The 21,797-nt window shown below is 32.6% G+C and overlaps 1 protein-coding gene across 1 annotated transcript; it reads left to right on the forward strand.

Moving 5' to 3' along the window:
• Window positions 1–3,542: 3,542 nt before the first annotated feature.
• LOC143065411 (uncharacterized) lies at window positions 3,543–21,402 on the forward strand. Its single transcript, XM_076238966.1, has 5 exons — window positions 3,543–3,820; window positions 7,671–7,997; window positions 9,865–10,015; window positions 12,097–12,169; window positions 20,795–21,402. Exons 1-5 carry the CDS (start codon window positions 3,580–3,582, stop codon window positions 21,143–21,145), a joined length of 1,143 nt encoding a protein of 380 aa, XP_076095081.1. The 5' UTR covers window positions 3,543–3,579; the 3' UTR covers window positions 21,146–21,402.
• Window positions 21,403–21,797: the final 395 nt, after the last annotated feature.

Genomic DNA, 21,797 nt, shown 5'->3' on the forward strand with positions numbered 1-21,797 from the left:
GTCTCATTCCTCAATTCCATTTGGTGTCCTTCGGCTGTTTTTGGCTCTGTAGTTGTTGTCTGTTTGACTCATTCCTCAATTCCATTTTCAATTGTATTTCTCTTTAGTCAGTACTGTTTACAATTTAAATGCAAACATTGTATTGTTTCACCAAATGATAAGAATCTCTAGTTTACCCTGTCGGGATATGCCTTTATATTCATTTCCGAAAATATTTCGTAGTAAATAGGCCAAAAAATATAACTAAGAGGTAAATTCATAAAGGACAAGTACCCCATGGGAAAAGCTGACTCGGACATTGACCTAATATTTGCGATTGTATTAATAATATTGAAATCTTATATAAAAAGGAAAATGGATGTAATGGGCAAAATATATTACCCTGTATTGATTGGGAAAAAACAAGGAGTCCGAAAATTTGACACCAATTCCTAAACCTCAACTTAGTAGATATTCTAGCTACAGAACAGGCAATTTCTGAAAATACATGGTGATTTATAGCTACATTTCAACTTGGAACAAAGTTGTTCATGGTTGTGTTGTATTGAAAAAAATTGGTGGGCTACCTAAACAGACATAATATGTTTATAAATAGTAAAGTATATTCATAATTCGGTGAACAATTCTAAACGACAAATGATCATTCGTTAACGTAATTTTTTTAACAAGATATTGGGATTATAGTTTCAAGACGATATATTAATTACTATGATAAAAAAAGTTGATATAATGTAATTAACGAATATCAATTTTTGTAGAAGATTCTGCGACTCTTAAACACTGTGTTTCACTGCAAATCCCGAAATCTTGTTAAAAATAGTCGAGTTGTCTCTTTGACACATTCCAATTTCCATTTTCCATTTTATTTTCTACTGTATTTTATTCAATAACTCATTTGAAAAATGTCTTTCCGGATTATTATTTTTTTTTGAATGTCAATAACTTGCAGACCGTTTTGATTTGAAATAAGGTAACATTAAAAAAATAATTATTATACGACTGTAACGCCATCATTGTTTTCACTTCAATTAGACTATAACACTTTTAAGAATATTTAAAAAGTGCATCATGAAAATTGTCCAAGTATAAAGGGAACATAATATAATGGTAAAAACATGATTGTTAAGAATTTTATAATACTAATGATAAAACCACATAATATTAAGAAGATATTGGATTGCCAACTAGACCACTCTCCACAAGAGACCAAATAACACAGAAAATAACAACTATAGGTCACCGTACGACCTTCAACAAAGAGCAAAACCAATACCACAGTCAGCTACAAAAGGCACCGAAATGACAAATGTAAAGCTTCGGTCACATTTACCGGATAGCTCGAACGGACGCCTAACGGATAACTTTTTTCAATCCGTTCATGTCCGTTAGACGTCCGTTCTTATCCGTTAGACGTCCGTCGATATCCGTTGCATCAAACTCCCCGGCAGTTCCAGTTCCGATCCGCATACGGTCCCGAATACTACTCTACACTAATCACTGCCTTCGGTTGCAGTGTTTGATGGAGTAAAGGAAAAAGGTTCCGGAACGGAAACGATCACTGTACGGAGTTTGCCGTTGCATGTCCGTTTAGAGTACGTTTTATCCGTCGACGTCCGTTCTGTCCGGTGGAAAATTTTGAGCATGTGTGTTCAAAACTTTGAACGGACGTCCAACGGATAAAATGTCCGTTGAACGTTCATGAGGCGTCCGTTTTGTACGGTACTCGTCCGTTTCGTTTCCGTTTTGTATCCGTAACGTGTCCGTTACCTATCCATTGGAGGTCTGGAAGATAAATTCACCAACGGACTTCTACCGGATGAGTAACGGATAAAACGGATGTTCAACGGATCTGAAACGGATAAATGCCAATTGAAAATTTCACATCAGAAATGCCAATTATTGGTATGTCAGATTTCTTAAAGTTCATGAATTCTTATTATTCATAATCGATCTTAGAGTATAGGCACGTCAACACAATCTAGCAGTTCTTATTCAGGCCAGACACTGCCCTTTGGCGGAATTTTGAAGAACAAACCAAAACCAGTTACACAGAAACATTTTGAATATTTATGCGATTTACATGTATTATTATTGTCGCCCTTGATTTGTCCGTATATCTTGTTCATCCGTTTTATCCGGTACGCTTCCGTTATGTGTCCGTTTTATGCTGTACTCGTCCGTTGGATGTACGTTCGACATCCGTTCTGTTCTGTACGTGTCCGTTTCTCGTACGTTACATATCCGGTGTGTGTCCGTTACGCATCCGTTACACGTCCGTTTTATTCGGTCAGTTCATCAACGGACTCCCAACGGATAACAATTTTGTCAACGGACAACTTTTATTTTCATCCGTTAGGCGTCCGTTCGTGCTATCCGGTAAGGTGTGACCGAGGCTCAAAGCAATTCAAAAGAAAAACAAACGGCCTGATTTCTGAACAAAATGATAAACGAAAAACAAATATGATATGAACAAAAAACGACAACCACTGAATTATACAGGCTCCTGACTTGAGATAGGCACATACAGAATGTGACGAGGTTAAACTAGTCGCGCCATCCCTCCCTCAAATCTTGGACAGTTGTGTAACACTTCAACATAAGCACAAACATTTAACTATGCAAATCAATTGAAAAGTGCTTGACTCGATCGATACAAAGCGAAAATACATCTCGACACAGAGTGGACGTATCAGGGTATTCATAGTATACATCCTCACAACAAAAAGACAATAAAGTATAGATGTGAGAGAACTTTCAGTAACTGACAGTTCAAAGCTAACAACAACTAATTAAAAAAAAAACTTAGAAGAAAAATTTTAAACGGGTCCGTTTGTTAACGGTTGCTTTGTATGTATAAGTTCTCTGATCAATACACCGCACGACATAAGATTACTTACTCGTAAATACTGAAAACTAGTTCAAGGCCATTTGCAACTAATAAATAAACCAATTTCCAGACTTAATCATATATCAGTATAAATTCATCGCATAATAACGATACAGACATATTAAACAGTCGGGGAAAATCATGATATCATGCACTCTTGTATATACCAGAATAGAGCAGACCTACCACATGTGATTACAACTGATCACAACTGCATACGGCCTACGATCTGGTACGCGGGTTCTACGCTTTGAAATGAGAGAACTTGATGAATATTTGTTCTAGCAGCTCATGTCAACGTTTTGTCTGCAAAACCAGTTAATTATGTTTATTATTTATAGTTCAATGCTTTATTTTCAGCATGACAACATTATTGTGTTTCCTTTATTATAGTGCTTCTGCTATTTTGTGTTAATATGTTGCAAACCTTTTTACTTTTGCTTTTCTGTTTTAACCCATAAGTGCATGTTATTAGTGTGTGTTTTTGGGATGCATTAAAGAACTTTTGTGTTGCATGTTTTTGATATGATCTCATGTTTTCTATGTTTAATCGTAGATCTATGTATCCCTTAATCATTATTAACGTTATGAATTGTCTTACATTAGCGCTTAACGTCAAGAATACTAATCGCGCCATTTAAACGTCATAATTTACCTCATTTATTTCCGGTTCATGTACACTTGGAAAAAACATGTCGATAGGACGTTTTTCCACGTTTGTCATTGTCCTAACGGCATTTTTTGGTTCTTCATTTTGTTTGAATATCATTCCCGATTATTTTATGAACAGTGGAGGTTTGGGTAATTGTGGTGAAACTATCAATAACAAAGAAGACGTGTATATCAGGTCCCATACTGGAGCTTATCAACTTGGAAGTATCATAAACTACGGAGCAAACGAGAACTGTGAGCTAACATTCAACGCAGGGACAGGTATACTACCGTTATATAAAAATCAAGTCGAGCTTTTAAAATATCAATTTAAATTTACCATATTATGAAACTCAGAATTATTCACGATATCAAGGACGCGCATAAATATCACACTTGGTTTCCGACCGTGCAATGGCTGGTATCAGTCGGAAAGCAAGCCATTAGAAACGACCGTTGTTGCTACTTTCTTAAGACAACAATGGGACTGATATTAAAACCCGCCATTCTGAAATTGCGTTAATTTCGCGGAAAAAAATAATTTGGCGCCAATTTGGAATTTTTTCTTTTGTCTGTTTTTGAATTGCCATTAAGATCAGAAATAGATTTCCTTTGATTTTCTAAAGCATGGCTGATCATGGTTCCTTTTATTACAGAAAATGATACTTAAACATGTTAAATTGGCCGTCTTTTAACAATTACGTTAAGCCGTTTGATGGACGTTTATGAATTATGCGAAATTGTCTGTTAATAGTGTTATTTTTCTTTTTTTTTCACAGATAAACAAAGATTATATATATACTGTATAAAAGATAACTAATACGTATCTAGAAATAAAAAAAAAAAAACAAGTCTAACGTTCTATTACCCCTTGATAGGAATCCCCCACTGGAACTAAATTCCAAACGAAAGACATTTTTTGACATTGTACTTTTTCAATCTTTAATACACATTGCTGTCAACTGGCATCTGAACACAATGTACATGTACACACATTTAGTGTGTTTGTTTGAAAAAACACAATGGTGAGTTCAGCTGTGAATATTTGACTGGATTAACAATTCTCTTTAAGTCGGTGAAATGTTTGACTTAACTAAAAACAAGGTAAGGAAATATTATACTGTCTTTGCACAACCTTAACTGCTTAAGATGACTGACACAAAACTCATTCATTGTTTATAATAATAATTTTTTTTTGGTGATAAAGGAATCCTGCAAAAGTAAATTTGAACTTAGGCAGCCAACAACCATTTTTTTTGGTGGTGGGGGGCTTTTGTTTTTTTATATGGAAAAAAAAGTTTATTTCCAATTTTTGGTTAAAAAAATAATTTGTTCTTGACCCTGAGAAAAAAAAATGTTTTACACTCAGCTGCCATTAAATGAAATGCTAAAACATTGAAAGAGAAAAATTGTTTCCAAAGGCGAAAAAAAAAGTTTGTCTGGAAAAAAATCCATAGCCCACCTCCCCCCTTCCCCATGCCCGAAAATCAAATGGTTCCTGCCTTAAAACAATATCTTTCATAGTAGCATTTTAATCAATCTTATTCAAAGCATGATCATACTGACATGAAGTGTGACTTAATTTTGACTTGTGATCTAAAACATAATTGTTGACTTAGCCCCTAGAAACCGCTCTGAAATAGTTCAAATACTTAGTTTTTTCAAATAGAAGAAGAAAAATATTACTGAGTCCTTTTTGTTCTTATTTATTTTCAAGTTCATGGTTAGCACCATTTATCAATTGGTTTAGTGTTTTTTTATAATTTGAGTCCATTCATTAGAACTAACTTGCATGAAATCAATGAGACAACATTTATTGTTATATTTTAAATTAGTTTGTTCATACAAGGATTGCTAATTTCCTTTTATTTAAAATAATGAAGATTTCACATTCAGAATAGTTTCATTATGATCTCTTTTACGTTTATATGAAAAAGGTAGGACCAGGTATCAGTAATGAAAAGGAACTTTTTTTTATCATTTTAATCCTGTCTTTATCCATTATTCATGAATATTTTGACTACCCCTTGTATTAATTGAGTAGAAATTTATTTCTGTGTTAAAATAATTTGGTTACAGCAGTAAAAATACTTACCAAAACAGAAATATTAAATTAACTCTTGGAATATTAAATTACATTTGTTGTTTTTATAGTGATTAAGATGATAACACAATGTTTACTGCTGTACCCCTATTTTTGACATTTTTACCTATTATGTCTGTTTGTTGAGTTCACGCATCGGTGACTATATAATGGAATTTGATGCGACTGTCATACAAGTGAGAGGTTTAGCTAGCTATAAAACCAGGTTCAATCCACCATTTTCTACATTTGAAAATGCCTGTACCAAGTCAGGAATATGACAGTTCTTGTCCATTCGTTTTTGATGCGTTTTGTTATTTGATTTTGCCATGTGATTATGGACTTTCCGAATTGATTTTCCTCTGAGTTCAGTATTTTTGTGATTTTACTTTTTAATATTAAAATATTATCCTTATTATTATTATCTATTATGGCACATATAGGGCCTCTTTCACTGGGACTGAGTTCTGAAAAGTGATAAAATGTGTTTCTCTAATTTTTTGCACATGTTTACAGTATCAAAAGATATTTAATAAGATTATTTTAATAATATCCACATATAAATAACAGCATATGGTGCTTGATATAACAATAGTTTGTTCATGATAGTGTCGAACAAAGGGACGTAACTCGTGAATTACCGTCGGTCCCGCTTCGTCAGAAATATCGACACATCGAAGTGGCACATTTGCGTATCTTAGCGTATCAAGTGGCACAAATGTCCAAGTTATGTTACATAACATAATTTTAATTCAGCATAGCTTCCCGAGAAGTTAAGAAAGAAAATTACTATTTTAATTTTCTGTCACCAATTTTTTTCGTCAACACCTTGACTTTGAAGACAGATTTTGAGAGAAAAAATGAGTTTAATCCATAATTGAGTTGAGTAATATATTTCTTATGTACTCGAGAATGTTCAATTAATGCCTTAATCACATGACGTCCATTGTTGCTTTAAGAAATGGGGTCAAACCGGGGTCAGCTTTCCGACTGAATAGCCAGTCAAGGTCGTTAAAAACTTCCATTTGTTGTGACACTTTGTTATAACAAATATTTTTAAGTCAAAATAAAAATCACATAAAACAAAAGTTCGTTTTCCTTAAAAGTTGTTGAAAAAAAAATACTGAAAGTCTCTATGTGTCGAAGATAATTATATTTTGTATTTAAAAAAATAAAAGGCCGCGAAACATGAAGGTTACAGATTTATTTATTCCGATAAGAATAAATTACCAGAGTGATCGAAAATACTGAGAGATTATAGTGTCAAGTTGACACTTACTAAAGACATTATTTATTTGCATTTCATATTGTTACATTTTGTAACTTTGTAAAAATAGAGTAATGTAATCCCAATCCCGTATACATTTAAAAAAAAAAGAGAGCAGAGTATGCATAAAAAAACAATCCTAGGGTTTAGCATAAAAGAAGGCCGGTTTCTGTACTAGGTAGGCATGGTCAACTCCAGTTGATCACAGAGCTTCAGCAGGATCCGCTCCTAATCGATATTTTACACTGAACATTGCAATGCGCATTCGAAATACGCACTCAGGCATTAGTTTTTCAGATTTTTCGGATTAATGTTAATACTTCACAAGATATTAACATCTGTGTGCAATTTGGATATATAGTGACGTTATTTGAAAATATGGAAAGTTGTTGTTGGTGATCGAACTCCTACTAAGTTGCACTCCAGGAGTGCAGTAAAAAAAAAATCAGACTTTAAAATAGTTCATGTGATAAAAATAAATGTAAATATGTACAGTGGACAGATGCTGGTTTTAATTTTAGCGCTAACATTTCTATTTTTGTTGAGAGGGAAATTTCAGGTTAATTAACCCGGGTTTGACCCAGTGCAGATTTTATATTGAGTACACGGTACTACATTTGTAGTCAATATTTTTTTTATGTACTTTGCTGAAAAATATGTAAAATTATGATCGTTTTTTGTGATATTAGAAAAGTATTAGCTTAAAAAAAACTCATATGGCTTTCTTTCTTTCTAAGACAAATAGCTTGCATATTCATGTAAATGATTTTTTTTTCTTACAGGGAAGAAAGTCTTGATAAAATTTATAGAATTTGAACTGGAAAATGCAGCAGGAAATGAATGTTTGGATGGACTTGAGATATTTGACCACCAGAACACCACCACGTCCACTAATTCATACAACATGACTGTTTCTTACAACTGTACAATCAATAATAATGCCACCATTGACAACTGCACAGCGGCAAACAACTGTTCACTAGACAACTGTACTGTAGCTAATAATTGTTCAATTGAGAATACAACACTGACAAACCTGTGCACGATGGAAAACTCGTCTTCCTTGACCAACGAAATTACCGCCGATTTGACAGTTTGCGGAAGTGCAGGTAAGAATGTTATTTTTCTTATAGAAAGGTCACATACAAATGTAACAGTAAATTGGCAATGCCGGTAAAAAAATTTATTCTAAACCGTACGGTTATACATATACAGTGCCGAATTCAAGTAATTGTTCTATGATTTATTGTACATATGCCTAATGTCACATATGGTCGGAAGATTTATATGGCGCTTTTTAATTTTTCCCAAAAAAAATCCATTCTAACTATTTCTTCTCCGTTTTGTTTGTTAAGAGGGTACAGAACACCTAGGAAAAGATAACTCTTACTCATAGTCTGATTCATTGCTACGCTATATATTGAAAATTCAACTTTTTCACATGACATACGTAACATGAATATTCTTGATTTGTAACAAAGCCATGGTTAATTCTAGATCGCGAGTTTATTACTCGGTTTTGGTATCCACATATTTATAGAATTCAAAATAGGCCTAAATTCATATCAGCAGGTTATCATTCATGTATAAACAATAGCCATGGTGAAGTGGTTAGTGCATTGGACTACTAACGCAAAGGTTTCTGGTTCGATTCCCCTTCCGGGATGAAAATTTATGGAACTGACTTTTCGGCTCTCCCTTGACACAATTAGCGAGTATGGTCTTGAGGAAAAGATGATAGTCCTTCGGAAGGGGACGATAAATGGTTGACCCGTATTAAGAGAGAGCTAATCTTTTGCACGTTAAAGACACCCTTGTAGATTTCGAAAAAGAGTAGGCTTATGCCGCTACGAGGCAGCACTCGCACCCGCAAAGTAGAGAGGGATTAATATAACTTTTAAGTTGCAAAACTTATTTCCAAATCCACTATAGGTAAATATGTTTAAACGTATATGCAATGTATTTTGGCTTGGGCTTTCATGCTAAAGGTATAGAATGAAAAACAATTCGGAGTTTATCGAGTGTTGTTTTTATTTATTATGTATTTTGAACTTGCTTTTTGTAGCTGCGAACATTTTTTGAAACGATATAATTATCATGCTCTATGTTCATATAAACATTGGAATGCATAACTATATATCGAGTTTACAACAAAGTTTCATCAATGTAGAGCTAAAAAATGCCCTCTATTTAGAATAAATAATAAAATAAAAAGATGTGGTATGAATACCAATAAGACAACTCCCCACAAGGGATCAAATGACTTCTAGAAATTAACAACTATGTCACCGCACCGCCTTCAAGTTAAGCGATTTTTTTTCTACCAAACATGATCGATATCAATAGCAAGGGTTCAACAACATTGTGGTTGATTTAATGTGTGGACCCGGTATTTCAAAGGTTTTGAGAAATTGATGATATTGTTTAGGTTGAAATAACACCAAAACCAATAAGTCACCAGCAGTTTTATCAGTGAAAAACCAAGTACAGACACAGAAAACCGTCGTTCTTTATATATTTCTCGACTTTCTGACATTTGAAAAGATCTGCCTACTCAAATAGAAAATATTTAATTCAATATACTTCTGAGTATATTTTTTTTAATGCAGGAAACAATGGGTTTGCTGCTTTGCCATTTAGCATGCAGGATTTAGGGGATTAATTTAAACACATGAAATGGACTCTACACAGTAAACATGGAAATAATAATGATGATAATAAATCTACATGTAAAATACTAGATTTTATACAAAAAGAATAATAGTAGTAGAAAATATGAGTATCGTATATGGCACCGACCAATGGTTTTGGGTGGATTCTTAATTTCTTGAAAACCAATACTAAAAGTGGTTAACGGTTTCGTTCATCACTCAAAAGCTTAACACATCATTTTAGCTTGACTACACTTATCCCCCTCCCGAGTGCTGATTTGTATATTTTTGAATGTATTAAACAAGGTTACAATATTTCTGACAGGTCCAAGTCCATTTGTATCCGATTCATCAGAGGTGCGGTTTAAATTTTACACAAACAGTCTAAATCATTTCTCTGGTTTCCAGTTGCTGGTTACATCATTTCGTGAGGCCGATAATTGCTCAAGTAACGAATTCCAATGTGATACAAACAGGTAAGAGTAATTTTCTGTATCCATTCGATTATTTTATATTAATATGTGATTTACCTTCTCCCTTTTAATTACGTTCACTCCATAATCCGTCCTTAGAAATTTTATTATTTCCGTTTTAATGATATGGAAATGTAACCCAGTGGATTTGTTTTTCAGTAGTACTAGAAATAAAGAACCTTAAAACTGGGTCAATACGACAGAATAATAGTAACGTCGACTCGTGACGAAAACACACTGGAAAATCAAATTGTTCGTAGGATTTTTTTCAAACATCACTTATACTAAAAAAAAAAAAGAAACGAAAAACAAAAACATAACTATACAAAGTATGTACGGGAGAGACACGTTTGCCCCAAAAATGCGTCCTTTTGCGCCACAACTTTTTTACCCAAATGCTACGTTTGTGCCACATGTTTTAAAATTACATGGTATCATTTGCGCCAAAGGAAAACCATACGATTGCGCCAATTAGAAGAAAAATGACTTCCCTACTCCTTTCTTCGGAATTGCAACCGGCGGTTACATTTAAAACGACAAATATTTCCTTTTCTTGAAACATGTCTTCTTCTTACTGCTGCTGCATCAGTACTTCCCAATTTAATGTATGTAGTAGCTTATTACTTCATTTTATTGTCCAAAAACACAAACATTGAAGGTTGAAATGCATAAAACAGTTCATAATAATTTCTAATAATAAAAAAGCCCATACGCATTTTGAGAACAAAGCACTGTGTCATCAACATATGTGGCGAAAACATAATCAGCAAAAGCTTCTTCTCTATTGGTAAATCTTTATTAAATATTCAACAAAGCAATATTGTTTTATTCTCCCTCTCTACATTCATTGACTGTCTAATGCATTTTAAGTCATTTCTCTTCAGATGCTCATCTTCATGGTGAAATATCTCCGAACATAACTAGTCCGAACATATGATACTATTTAAGCCAAAAATAAGAAAAAATATATATAAATCGTTAATATTTATGATAGATATATGTATAGGTAAATTGGCGCAAATGAGTTCCGAATATTGGCGCAATTGATACATTTGGGAAACAGTAATTGGTGCAAAAGGACTGCTGCCGTATGTACATTGTCGGAAAGCCTCGCTTTTCGTCCCATTTCTACAGCTCTCACAAATACATTATATATCTCTGATAATGTACATACATTGTTTTTATCCTGCAATTTATACCCGGTACTTGAATGTTAGTTGTCAACGAAATCCATTGTAATGCCTCTGATTTTTCAAAGAAATCGACGAAGTTGAAACGCGGATAACGAAAAGGATCCCAAAATGAACTGTTACCGAAAAAGAAATATCCATATAACCGATTGCTCAACATGGAAGCAAGTAATATGAGACTTTATTTGTAAATATACAAATTAAGCAAATATTTGTTTGTGTACCTGTATTTGTACAATAGTTTAACTTAGCTGATTCCATTCACCGCAACAATTTTAATATATGCATTTTTGCTCCGCTTTTAACGTACATTCTATACAATTATAAATCTTTCTGGCAGATTTATAATGTATCATTCTCCAGAAATTGTCATACATTATGCTAGATCTATCATTATTTCAATGTTCAGATGTAGTTTAACTAGTTCAAATTACATATAAAATCATCAAAATCCGAAAGCCTTTGTTAGTCGTGTATGATTTAGATGTATTCTGTTCATTTATATGTATTGAAGACCTATTAGAGGCCTTTTGTTGTTTTCTGATCTTTGGCTGGTTGTTGTCTTTTTGATACATTCACCATTTCTATTCTCAATTTTATATTGCTGCTACAGTGTTTTAATTCGTCTCGTTTGTCATAGAATGGTACTGAGATGACCACTATGTCAAATTCGAGGTAAACATTTAAAAATAAGCCAGAGGAATTGTTCTTTCTACTACGCTAGTTTATATGATCCTCTCGATATTCCTAGAATTAAAAAACTTCATTTGTCTTGCTTCTGTTGTTGTAGGAGGCTATACGTAAGTTTGTTTTTTTTTGTTTTCTTTTTTAAACATCCTTTTTTCTTCTCGTTTTCTATATGACTGTATATATTATGATAATTTAAAATTGTAGATGTATTCCTACAAATCTAAAGTGTGATACAGTCCAACATTGTGTTGATGGTACTGATGAAAATGACGACATCGTAAGTGGTCAAGTTAGTTTCTAATGTTTGTTAGTCATTGCATTGTTTGAAAGGTATCATCAACTCGTAGTATAAACACCAACGCGACAACATATTGGCCGCACCAACAAAAGGTATCATCAACTCATAGTATAAACACCAAAGCGGCAACATATTGGCCGCACCAACAAAAGGTATCATCAACTCGTAGTATAAACACCAACGCGACAACATATTGGCTGCACCAACAAAACATATCATCAACTCGTATAAACACCAACGCGACAACATATTAGCCGCACCAACAAAAGGTATCATCAACTCGTAGTATAAACACCAACGCGACAACATATTGGCCGCACCAACAAAATGTATCATCTACTCGTAGTATAAACACCAACGCGACAACATATTGGCCGCACCAACAAAATGTATCATCAACTCGTAGTATAAACAACACCAACGCGACAACATATTGGCCGCACCAACAAAAGGTATCATCAACTCGTAGTATAAACACAAACGCGACAACATATTGACCGCACCAACAAAAGGTATCATCAACTCGTAGTATAAACACCAACGCGACAACATATTGGCCGCACCAACAAAAGGTATGATCAACTCGTAGTATAAACACCAACGCGACAACATATTGGCCGCACCAACAAAAGGTATCATCAACTCGTAGTATAAACACCAACGCGACAACATATTGGCAGCACTAACAACACTAGAGATAAATATACGGTAATTCATCGATTATGTAAATTGCCTAGGCCGAATTGTCCAAGTTTAAAAAAAAACAGTACATGAATTCGTGTAAGACATTGACGGTATGGAAAAGCGTAAAAGTACTGAAAAATCGGAAACTAATGAATAAAGTGAGCAACCAATTAAATATGAAAAAAAAATCAACATTGACAACTACGGACTTTTTTATTTAAGGAATGAGTCTTATATTTTTTTCTGTCTATGAAGAAATAACATAAAAAATGTGGTGCACACTGAATAACGCGCGTAGCGGGTTATTTAACAGTGTGCACCACATTTTTTATGTTATTTCGAATAGACAGAAAAAATATTACAGTCATTTCTTATAATTTAATTCTAAATTCCATTTTAAACCGTAGAAAACCATGAAAAAACGTTGATGACGTCACGGTAACATGACTAAATTATGTCTATGGGCTCATAACAAAATAACGTCAGCCAATCAGAAGACGCGTTTCATCCAAAATTAAATTATTTACTTATATCACCGTTTCTTTCCACTCAGTAAAGGTGTAAACCATGAAGTTAATTATGTCATGATATGCTACAAAATCCTCATTTTTTCAATTTTTAACATTTATGAAAGCATAACATATCAATCAAGTGTTTCGATTCGAGAAAACATTTCTTAAAAAAAACTCATCAAAAAGTCATTTGTGTTTTATACTACCAACCGAATAAGCCCTATCCTGAGATGTTTTTTTTTTATAGTTTGTGTTCTTTAATTGTGTTGTTATTTCGCTATCCATTTAGGAGAGGTTTGAGCTCACACAAGCACGATAAACATAGCAATGTTCTTTATATGCAGGCCTATAATATATCAGAAACCTATAATTCATTCGTTTTCGTTTGTTGCTGTCTCCAATATTAGTTTTGTAGTTTTTGCTCTTTAGTGTACTGTGTAGTACAATTCACACCGTTGTTTTTATTTATGTTTTTTTGTTGAATTTCTTGATTGTTTCACATTTTGTCATCCGAGGCTCGTTAGATTTAGAGCTTACTATAAGGTATACATTCTGTTCTTCGTCTAGGCCTAACTGTGAACTATATTTGTTATCATCTTTGTCCTTTAATCTTTATTGATAGTTTTTGTCCTGTGGTCTTTATTGATAGTTTTTGTCCTTGGGTCTCTATTGATAGTTTTGTCCTTTAGTCTCTATTGATAGTTTTTGTCCTTTGGTCTTTATTGATAGTTTTTGTCCTTTAGTCTTAATTGATAGTTTTTGTCCTTTGGTCTTTATTGATAGTTTTTGTTTTTTGGTCTTAATTGATATTTTTGTCCTTTGGTCTTTATTGATAGTTTTTGTCCTTTGGTCTCTATTGATAGTTTTTGTCCTTTGGTCTCTATTGATAGTTTTAGTCCTTTGGTCTTTATTGATAGTTTTTGTCCTTTGGTCTTAATTGATATTTTTGTCCTTTGGTCTTTATTGATAGTTTTTGTCCTTTGGTCTCTATTGGTAGTTTTTGTCCTTTGGTCTCTATTGATAGTTTTAGTCCTTTGGTCTTTATTGATAGTTTTTGTCCTTTGGTCTTAATTGATATTTTTGTCCCTTGGTCTTTATTGATAGTTTTTGTCCTTTGGTCTTAATTGATATTTTTGTCCTTTGGTCTTTATTGATAGTTTTTGTCCTTTGGTCTCTATTGATAGTTTTTGTCTTTTGGTCTCTATTGATAGTTTTAGTCCTTTGGTCTTTATTGATAGTTTTTGTCCTTTGGTCTTTATTGATAGTTTTTGTCCTTTGGTCTTAATTGATATTTTTGTCCTTTGGTCATTATTGATAGTTTTTGTCCTTTGGTCTCTATTGATAGTTTTTGTCCTTTGGTTTCTATTGATAGTTTTAGTCCTTTGGTCTTTATTGATAGTTTTTGTCCTTTGGTCTTAATTGATATTTTTGTCCTTTGGTCTTTATTGATAGTTTTTGTCCTTTGGTCTCTATTAATAGTTTTTGTCCTTTGGTCTCTATTGATAGTTTTAGTCCTTTGGTCTTTATTGATAGTTTTTGTCCTTTGGTCTCTATTGATAGTTTTTGTCCTTTGGTCTCTATTGATAGTTTTAGTCCTTTGGTCTTTATTGATAGTTTTTGTCCTTTGGTCTTAATTGATATTTTTGTCCTTTGGTCTTTATTGATAGTTTTTGTCCTTTGGTCTCTATTGATAGTTTTTGTCCTTTGGTCTCTATTGATAGTTTTCCATTGGTCTTTATTGATAGTTTTTGTCCTTTGGTCTTTATTGATAGTTTTTGTCCTTTGGTCTTTATTGATAGTTTTTGTCCTTTGGTCTTTATTGATAGTTTTTCTCCTTTGGTCTTAATTGATATTTTTGTCCTTTGGTCTTTATTGATGGTTTTTGTCCTTTGGTCTTTATTGATAGTTTTTGTCCTTGTGTCTCTATTGATGGTTTTTGTCCTTTAGTTTTTATTGATAGTTTTTGTCCTTTGGTCTTTATTGATAGTTTTTGTCCTTTGGTCTTAATTGATAGTTTTTTCCTTTAGTCTCTATTGATAGTTTTAGTCCTTTGGTCTTTATTGATAGTTTTTGTCCTTTGGTCTTAATTGATAGTTTTTGTCCTTTGGTCTCAATTGATAGTTTTGTCCTTTAGTCTCTATTGATAGTTTTTGTCCTTTGGTCTTTATTGATAGTTTTTGTTCTTTAGTCTTAATTGATAGTTTTTGTCCTTTAGTCTCTATTGATAGTTTTTGTCCTTTGGGTCTTAATTGATAGTTTTGTCCTTGGTCTTTATTGATAGTTTTTCTCCTTGGGTCTCTATTGATAGTTTTTGTCCTTTAGTCTCTATTGATAGTTTTTGTCCTTTAGTCTTTATTGATAGTTTTTGTCCTTAGGTCTCTATTGATAGTTTTGTCCTTTGGGTCTTAATTGATAGTTTTGTCCTTTAGTCTTAATTGATAGTTTTGTCCTTTGGTCTTAATTGATAGTTTTGTCCTTAAGTCTCTATTGATAGTTTTAGTTCTTTGGTCTTAATTGATAGTTTTGTCCTTTAGTCTCTATTGATAGTTTTTGTCCTTGGGTCTTTATTGATAGTTTTGTCCTTTGGTCTTTATTGATAGTTTTTGTCCTTTGGTCTTAATTGATAGTTTTGTCCTTTGGTCTCTATTGATGGTTTTTGTTCTTGGGTCTCTATTGATAGTTTTTGTCCTTGGGTCTCTATTGATAGTTTTTGTCCTTTGGCCTCTATTGATGGTTTTTGTCCTTTGGTCTTTATTGATAGTTTTTGTCCTTGTGTCTCTATTGATGGTTTTTGTCCTTTAGTTTTTATTGATAGTTTTTGTCCTTTGGTCTTTATTGATAGTTTTTGTCCTTTGGTCTTAATTGATAGTTTTTTCCTTTAGTCTCTATTGATAGTTTTAGTCCTTTGGTCTTTATTGATAGTTTTTGTCCTTTGGTCTTAATTGATAGTTTTTGTCCTTTGGTCTCAATTGATAGTTTTGTCCTTTAGTCTCTATTGATAGTTTTTGTCCTTTGGTCTTTATTGATAGTTTTTGTTCTTTAGTCTTAATTGATAGTTTTTGTCCTTTAGTCTCTATTGATAGTTTTTGTCCTTTGGTCTCTATTGATATTTTTGTCCTTTAGTCTCTATTGATAGTTTTTGTCCTTCGGTCTTTATTGATAGTTTTTGTCCTTTAGTCTTAATTGATAGTTTTTGTCCTTAAGTCTCTATTGATAGTTTTTGTCCTTTAGTCTCTATTGATAGTTTTTGTCCTTGGGTCTTTATTGATAGTTTTTGTCCTTGGGTCTCTATTGATAGTTTCTGTCCTTTAGTCTCTATTGGTACTTTTTGTCCTTGGGTCTTTATTGATAGTTTTTGTCCTTTGCTCTTAATTGATAGTTTTTGTTCTTTGGTCTCTATTGATAGTTTTTGTCCTTTGGTCTTTATTGATAGTTTTTGTTCTTTAGTCTTAATTGATAGTTTTTGTCCTTTAGTCTCTATTGATAGTTTTTGTCCTTTGGGTCTTAATTGATAGTTTTGTCCTTGGTCTTTATTGATAGTTTTTGTCCTTGGGTCTCTATTGATAGTTTTGTCCTTTAGTCTCTATTGATAGTTTTTGTCCTTTGGTCTTTATTGATAGTTTTTGTCCTTTAGTCTTTATTGATAGTTTTTGTCCTTTGGTCTTTATTGATAGTTTTTGTTTTTTGGTCTTAATTGATATTTTTGTCCTTTGGTCTTTATTGATAGTTTTTGTCCTTTGGTCTCTATTGATAGTTTTTGTCCTTTGGTCTCTATTGATAGTTTTAGTCCTTTGGTCTTTATTGATAGTTTTTGTCCTTTGGTCTTAATTGATATTTTTGTCCTTTGGTCTTTATTGATAGTTTTTGTCCTTTGGTCTCTATTGGTAGTTTGTTGTCCTTTGGTCTCTATTGATAGTTTTAGTCCTTTGGTCTTAATTGATAGTTTTTGTCCTTTGGTCTCTATTGATAGTTTTAGTCCTTTGGTCTTTATTGATAGTTTTTGTCCTTTGGTCTTAATTGATAGTTTTGTCCTTTAGTCTCTATTGATAGTTTTAGTCCTTTGGTCTTTATTGATAGTTTTTGTCCTTTAGTCTTAATTGATAGTTTTTGTCCTTAAGTCTCTATTGATAGTTTTAGTTCTTTGGTCTTAATTGATAGTTTTGTCCTTTAGTCTCTATTGATAGTTTTTGTCCTTGGGTCTTTATTGATAGTTTTGTCCTTTGGTCTTTATTGATAGTTTTTGTCCTTTGGTCTTAATTGATAGTTTTGTCCTTTGGTCTCTATTGATGGTTTTTGTTCTTGGGTCTCTATTGATAGTTTTTGTCCTTGGGTCTCTATTGATAGTTTTTGTCCTTTGGCCTCTATTGATGGTTTTTGTCCTTTGGTCTTTATTGATAGTTTTTGTCCTTGTGTCTCTATTGATGGTTTTTGTCCTTTAGTTTTTATTGATAGTTTTTGTCCTTTGGTCTTTATTGATAGTTTTTGCCTTTGGTCTTAATTGATAGTTTTTTCCTTTAGTCTCTATTGATAGTTTTAGTCCTTTGGTCTTTATTGATAGTTTTTGTCCTTTGGTCTTAATTGATAGTTTTTGTCCTTTGGTCTCAATTGATAGTTTTGTCCTTTAGTCTCTATTGATAGTTTTTGTCCTTTGGTCTTAATTGATAGTTTTTGTTCTTTAGTCTTAATTGATAGTTTTTGTCCTTTAGTCTCTATTGATAGTTTTTGTCCTTTGGTCTCTATTGATATTTTTGTCCTTTAGTCTCTATTGATAGTTTTTGTCCTTCGGTCTTTATTGATAGTTTTTGTCCTTTAGTCTTAATTGATAGTTTTTGTCCTTAAGTCTCTATTGATAGTTTTTGTCCTTTAGTCTCTATTGATAGTTTTTGTCCTTGGGTCTTTATTGATAGTTTTTGTCCTTGGGTCTCTATTGATAGTTTTTGTCCTTTAGTCTCTATTGGTACTTTTTGTCCTTGGGTCTTTATTGATAGTTTTTGTCCTTTGCTCTTAATTGATAGTTTTTGTTCTTTGGTCTCTATTGATAGTTTTTGTCCTTTGGTCTTAATTGATATTTTTGTCCTTTGGTCTTTATTGATGGTTTTTGTCCTTTGGTCTTTATTGATAGTTTTTGTCCTTGTGTCTCTATTGATAGTTTTTGTCCTTTAGTTTTTATTGATAGTTTTTGTCCTTTGGTCTTTATTGATAGTTTTTGTCCTTTGGTCTTAATTGATAGTTTTTTCCTTTAGTCTCTATTGATAGTTTTAGTCCTTTGGTCTTTATTGATAGTTTTTGTCCTTTGGTCTTAATTGATAGTTTTTGTCCTTTGGTCTCAATTGATAGTTTTGTCCTTTAGTCTCTATTGATAGTTTTTGTCCTTTGGTCTTTATTGATAGTTTTTGTTCTTTAGTCTTAATTGATAGTTTTTGTCCTTTAGTCTCTATTGATAGTTTTTGTCCTTTGGGTCTTAATTGATAGTTTTGTCCTTGGTCTTTATTGATAGTTTTTGTCCTTGGGTCTCTATTGATAGTTTTTGTCCTTTAGTCTCTATTGATAGTTTTTGTCCTTTAGTCTTTATTGATAGTTTTTGTCCTTAGGTCTCTATTGATTGTTTTGTCCTTTGGGTCTTAATTGATAGTTTTGTCCTTTAGTCTTAATTGATAGTTTTGTCCTTTGGTCTTAATTGATAGTTTTGTCCTTTAGTCTCTATTGATAGTTTTAGTCCTTTGGTCTTTATTGATAGTTTTTGTCCTTTAGTCTTAATTGATAGTTTTTGTCCTTAAGTCTCTATTGATAGTTTTAGTTCTTTGGTCTTAATTGATAGTTTTGTCCTTTAGTCTCTATTGATAGTTTTTGTCCTTGGGTCTTTATTGATAGTTTTGTCCTTTGGTCTTTATTGATAGTTTTTGTCCTTTGGTCTTAATTGATAGTTTTGTCCTTTGGTCTCTATTGATGGTTTTTGTTCTTGGGTCTCTATTGATAGTTTTTGTCCTTGGGTCTCTATTGATAGTTTTTGTCCTTTGGCCTCTATTGATGGTTTTTGTCCTTTGGTCTTTATTGATAGTTTTTGTCCTTGTGTCTCTATTGATGGTTTTTGTCCTTTAGTTTTTATTGATAGTTTTTGTCCTTTGGTCTTTATTGATAGTTTTTGTCCTTGGGTCTTTATTGATAGTTTTTGTCATTGGGTCTCAATTGATAGTTTTTGTCCTTGGGTCTCTATTGATAGTTTTTGTCCTTTGGTCTTAATTGATAGTTTTTGTCCTTTGGTCTCAATTGATAGTTTTGTCCTTTAGTCTCTATTGATAGTTTTTGTCCTTTGGTCTTTATTGATAGTTTTTGTTCTTTAGTCTTAATTGATAGTTTTTGTCCTTTAGTCTCTATTGATAGTTTTTGTCCTTTGGTCTCTATTGATATTTTTGTCCTTTAGTCTCTATTGATAGTTTTTGTCCTTCGGTCTTTATTGATAGTTTTTGTCCTTTAGTCTTAATTGATAGTTTTTGTCCTTAAGTCTCTATTGATAGTTTTTGTCCTTTAGTCTCTATTGATAGTTTTTGTCCTTGGGTCTTTATTGATAGTTTTTGTCCTTGGGTCTCTATTGATAGTTTTTGTCCTTTAGTCTCTATTGGTACTTTTTGTCCTTGGGTCTTTATTGATAGTTTTTGTCCTTTGCTCTTAATTGATAGTTTTTGTTCTTTGGTCTCTATTGATAGTTTTTGTCCTTTGGTCTTTATTAATAGTTTTTTTTTCCTTGGGACTTTATTGATAGTTTTTGTCCTTGGGTCTCTATTGATAGTCTTTGTCCTTGGGTCTTTATTGATAGTTTTGTGCTTGGGTCTTTATTGATAGTTTTTGTCCTTGGGTCTTTATTGATAGTTTTTGTCATTGGGTCTCAATTGATAGTTTTTGTCCTTGGGTCTCTATTGATAGTTTGTCCTTTGGTCTTTATTGATAGTTTTTGTCCTTTGGTCTTTATTGATAGTTTTTAACCTTTGGTCTCTATTGATAGTTTTTCTCCTTTGGTCTTTATTGATAGTTTTTGTCCTTTAGTCTCTATTGATAGTTTTTGTCCTTGGGTCTTTATTGATAGTTTTTGTCCTTTGGTCTTTATTGATAGTTTTTGTCCTTGGGTCTCTATTGATAGTTTTGTCCTTTGGTCTTTATTGATAGTTTTTGTTCTTTGGTCTTTATTGATAGTTTTTGTCCTTAGGTCTCTATTGATAGTTTTGTCCTTGGGTCTTTATTGATAGTTTTTGTCCTTTGGTCTCTATTGATAGTTTTGTCCTTGGGTCTTTATTGATAGTTTTTGTCCTTTGGTCTTTATTGATAGTTTTCACATTGATACTACATTACATATGTATACTATCCTATCACGTAAATTATGCTAAAGATAACAAAAGAAATTATTTACTTTCAGGCTGGCTGTACTATCTTTGATAAACTTTTGGGGTACGTGTTTGGACTTGGGCAGCTGACAGTGATTACTATTGCTATTTTAGGTGGCGTTATCATCTTTTCAATTATCACCTTTATCATTGTCTACCATATTTGTAAGAAAAAACATAATAGAGTAAATGATATCCAAGAGGCGGGCCCTGCGACATCTAGAAACACACACAATAGTAGGAAGGTCCAAAAAGGAAAGAGAACTGTCACTGTTGTAGCACCGGCACCACACACATCGGAAGCATCTAAATCAACTAGAAAGCAGACTTCCGGTAAAAAGTCAAAGAAAAGGTCGGACGAGGAAGATGATCCATTTTGGTGAAATGAATGCTTATCAATTTATATATTTAAATTACCATTAAAGTTATTAGGTTAAGTCATTTTACGTAATCAAAGATATGAAAATTATACGAAAACAACGTCAGTACCTCCTCTCAGTTCCCTAGTGGATGTAAAGCTGCTACTTCATACATGTGTAGTTATATAATGAATAATATGGTGAACTAATTTCAATAGTATATCAAATTGTGTACGTGTTTTCCTCGATTTAACTTTTTAAATAAAAATAGAAATTTAAAACATATCGTTACTTCGTAAGTTGGGCCCAAGTTTATTGATAATCACAATTTTGTTTTAATTTGCATGTTTCTCCTTTAGAAGCTTGTTAACTGAAGAAACTAGAGTATGGTAAAGAATCTTAACTCGCCTGTGTAGATGTATCTTATTTTTACTCAACTCGAAGTTGAAGAACTTTAAAAAGGGGTTTGTTTTTTTTCGTTTTTTTTTTTCGTTTTGTTTTTGAAATACATTTTGCATGTATTGGACAGAATCATTAGGTATAAATTAAATATCTGTAAAAGCGATTATGGCATAATGAAGAAAAGTGTATATTGATAAGAAATTTGATCAAAGTTAATCAAAATAAAATGCACAGACTTGTAGCGAAATTAAGCAATAATAAGTGTGATATTTTA

The sequence above is a fragment of the Mytilus galloprovincialis genome, chromosome 2 (assembly GCF_965363235.1).
Source record: "Mytilus galloprovincialis chromosome 2, xbMytGall1.hap1.1, whole genome shotgun sequence".
Taxonomy (NCBI): Eukaryota; Metazoa; Mollusca; class Bivalvia; order Mytilida; family Mytilidae; genus Mytilus; species Mytilus galloprovincialis.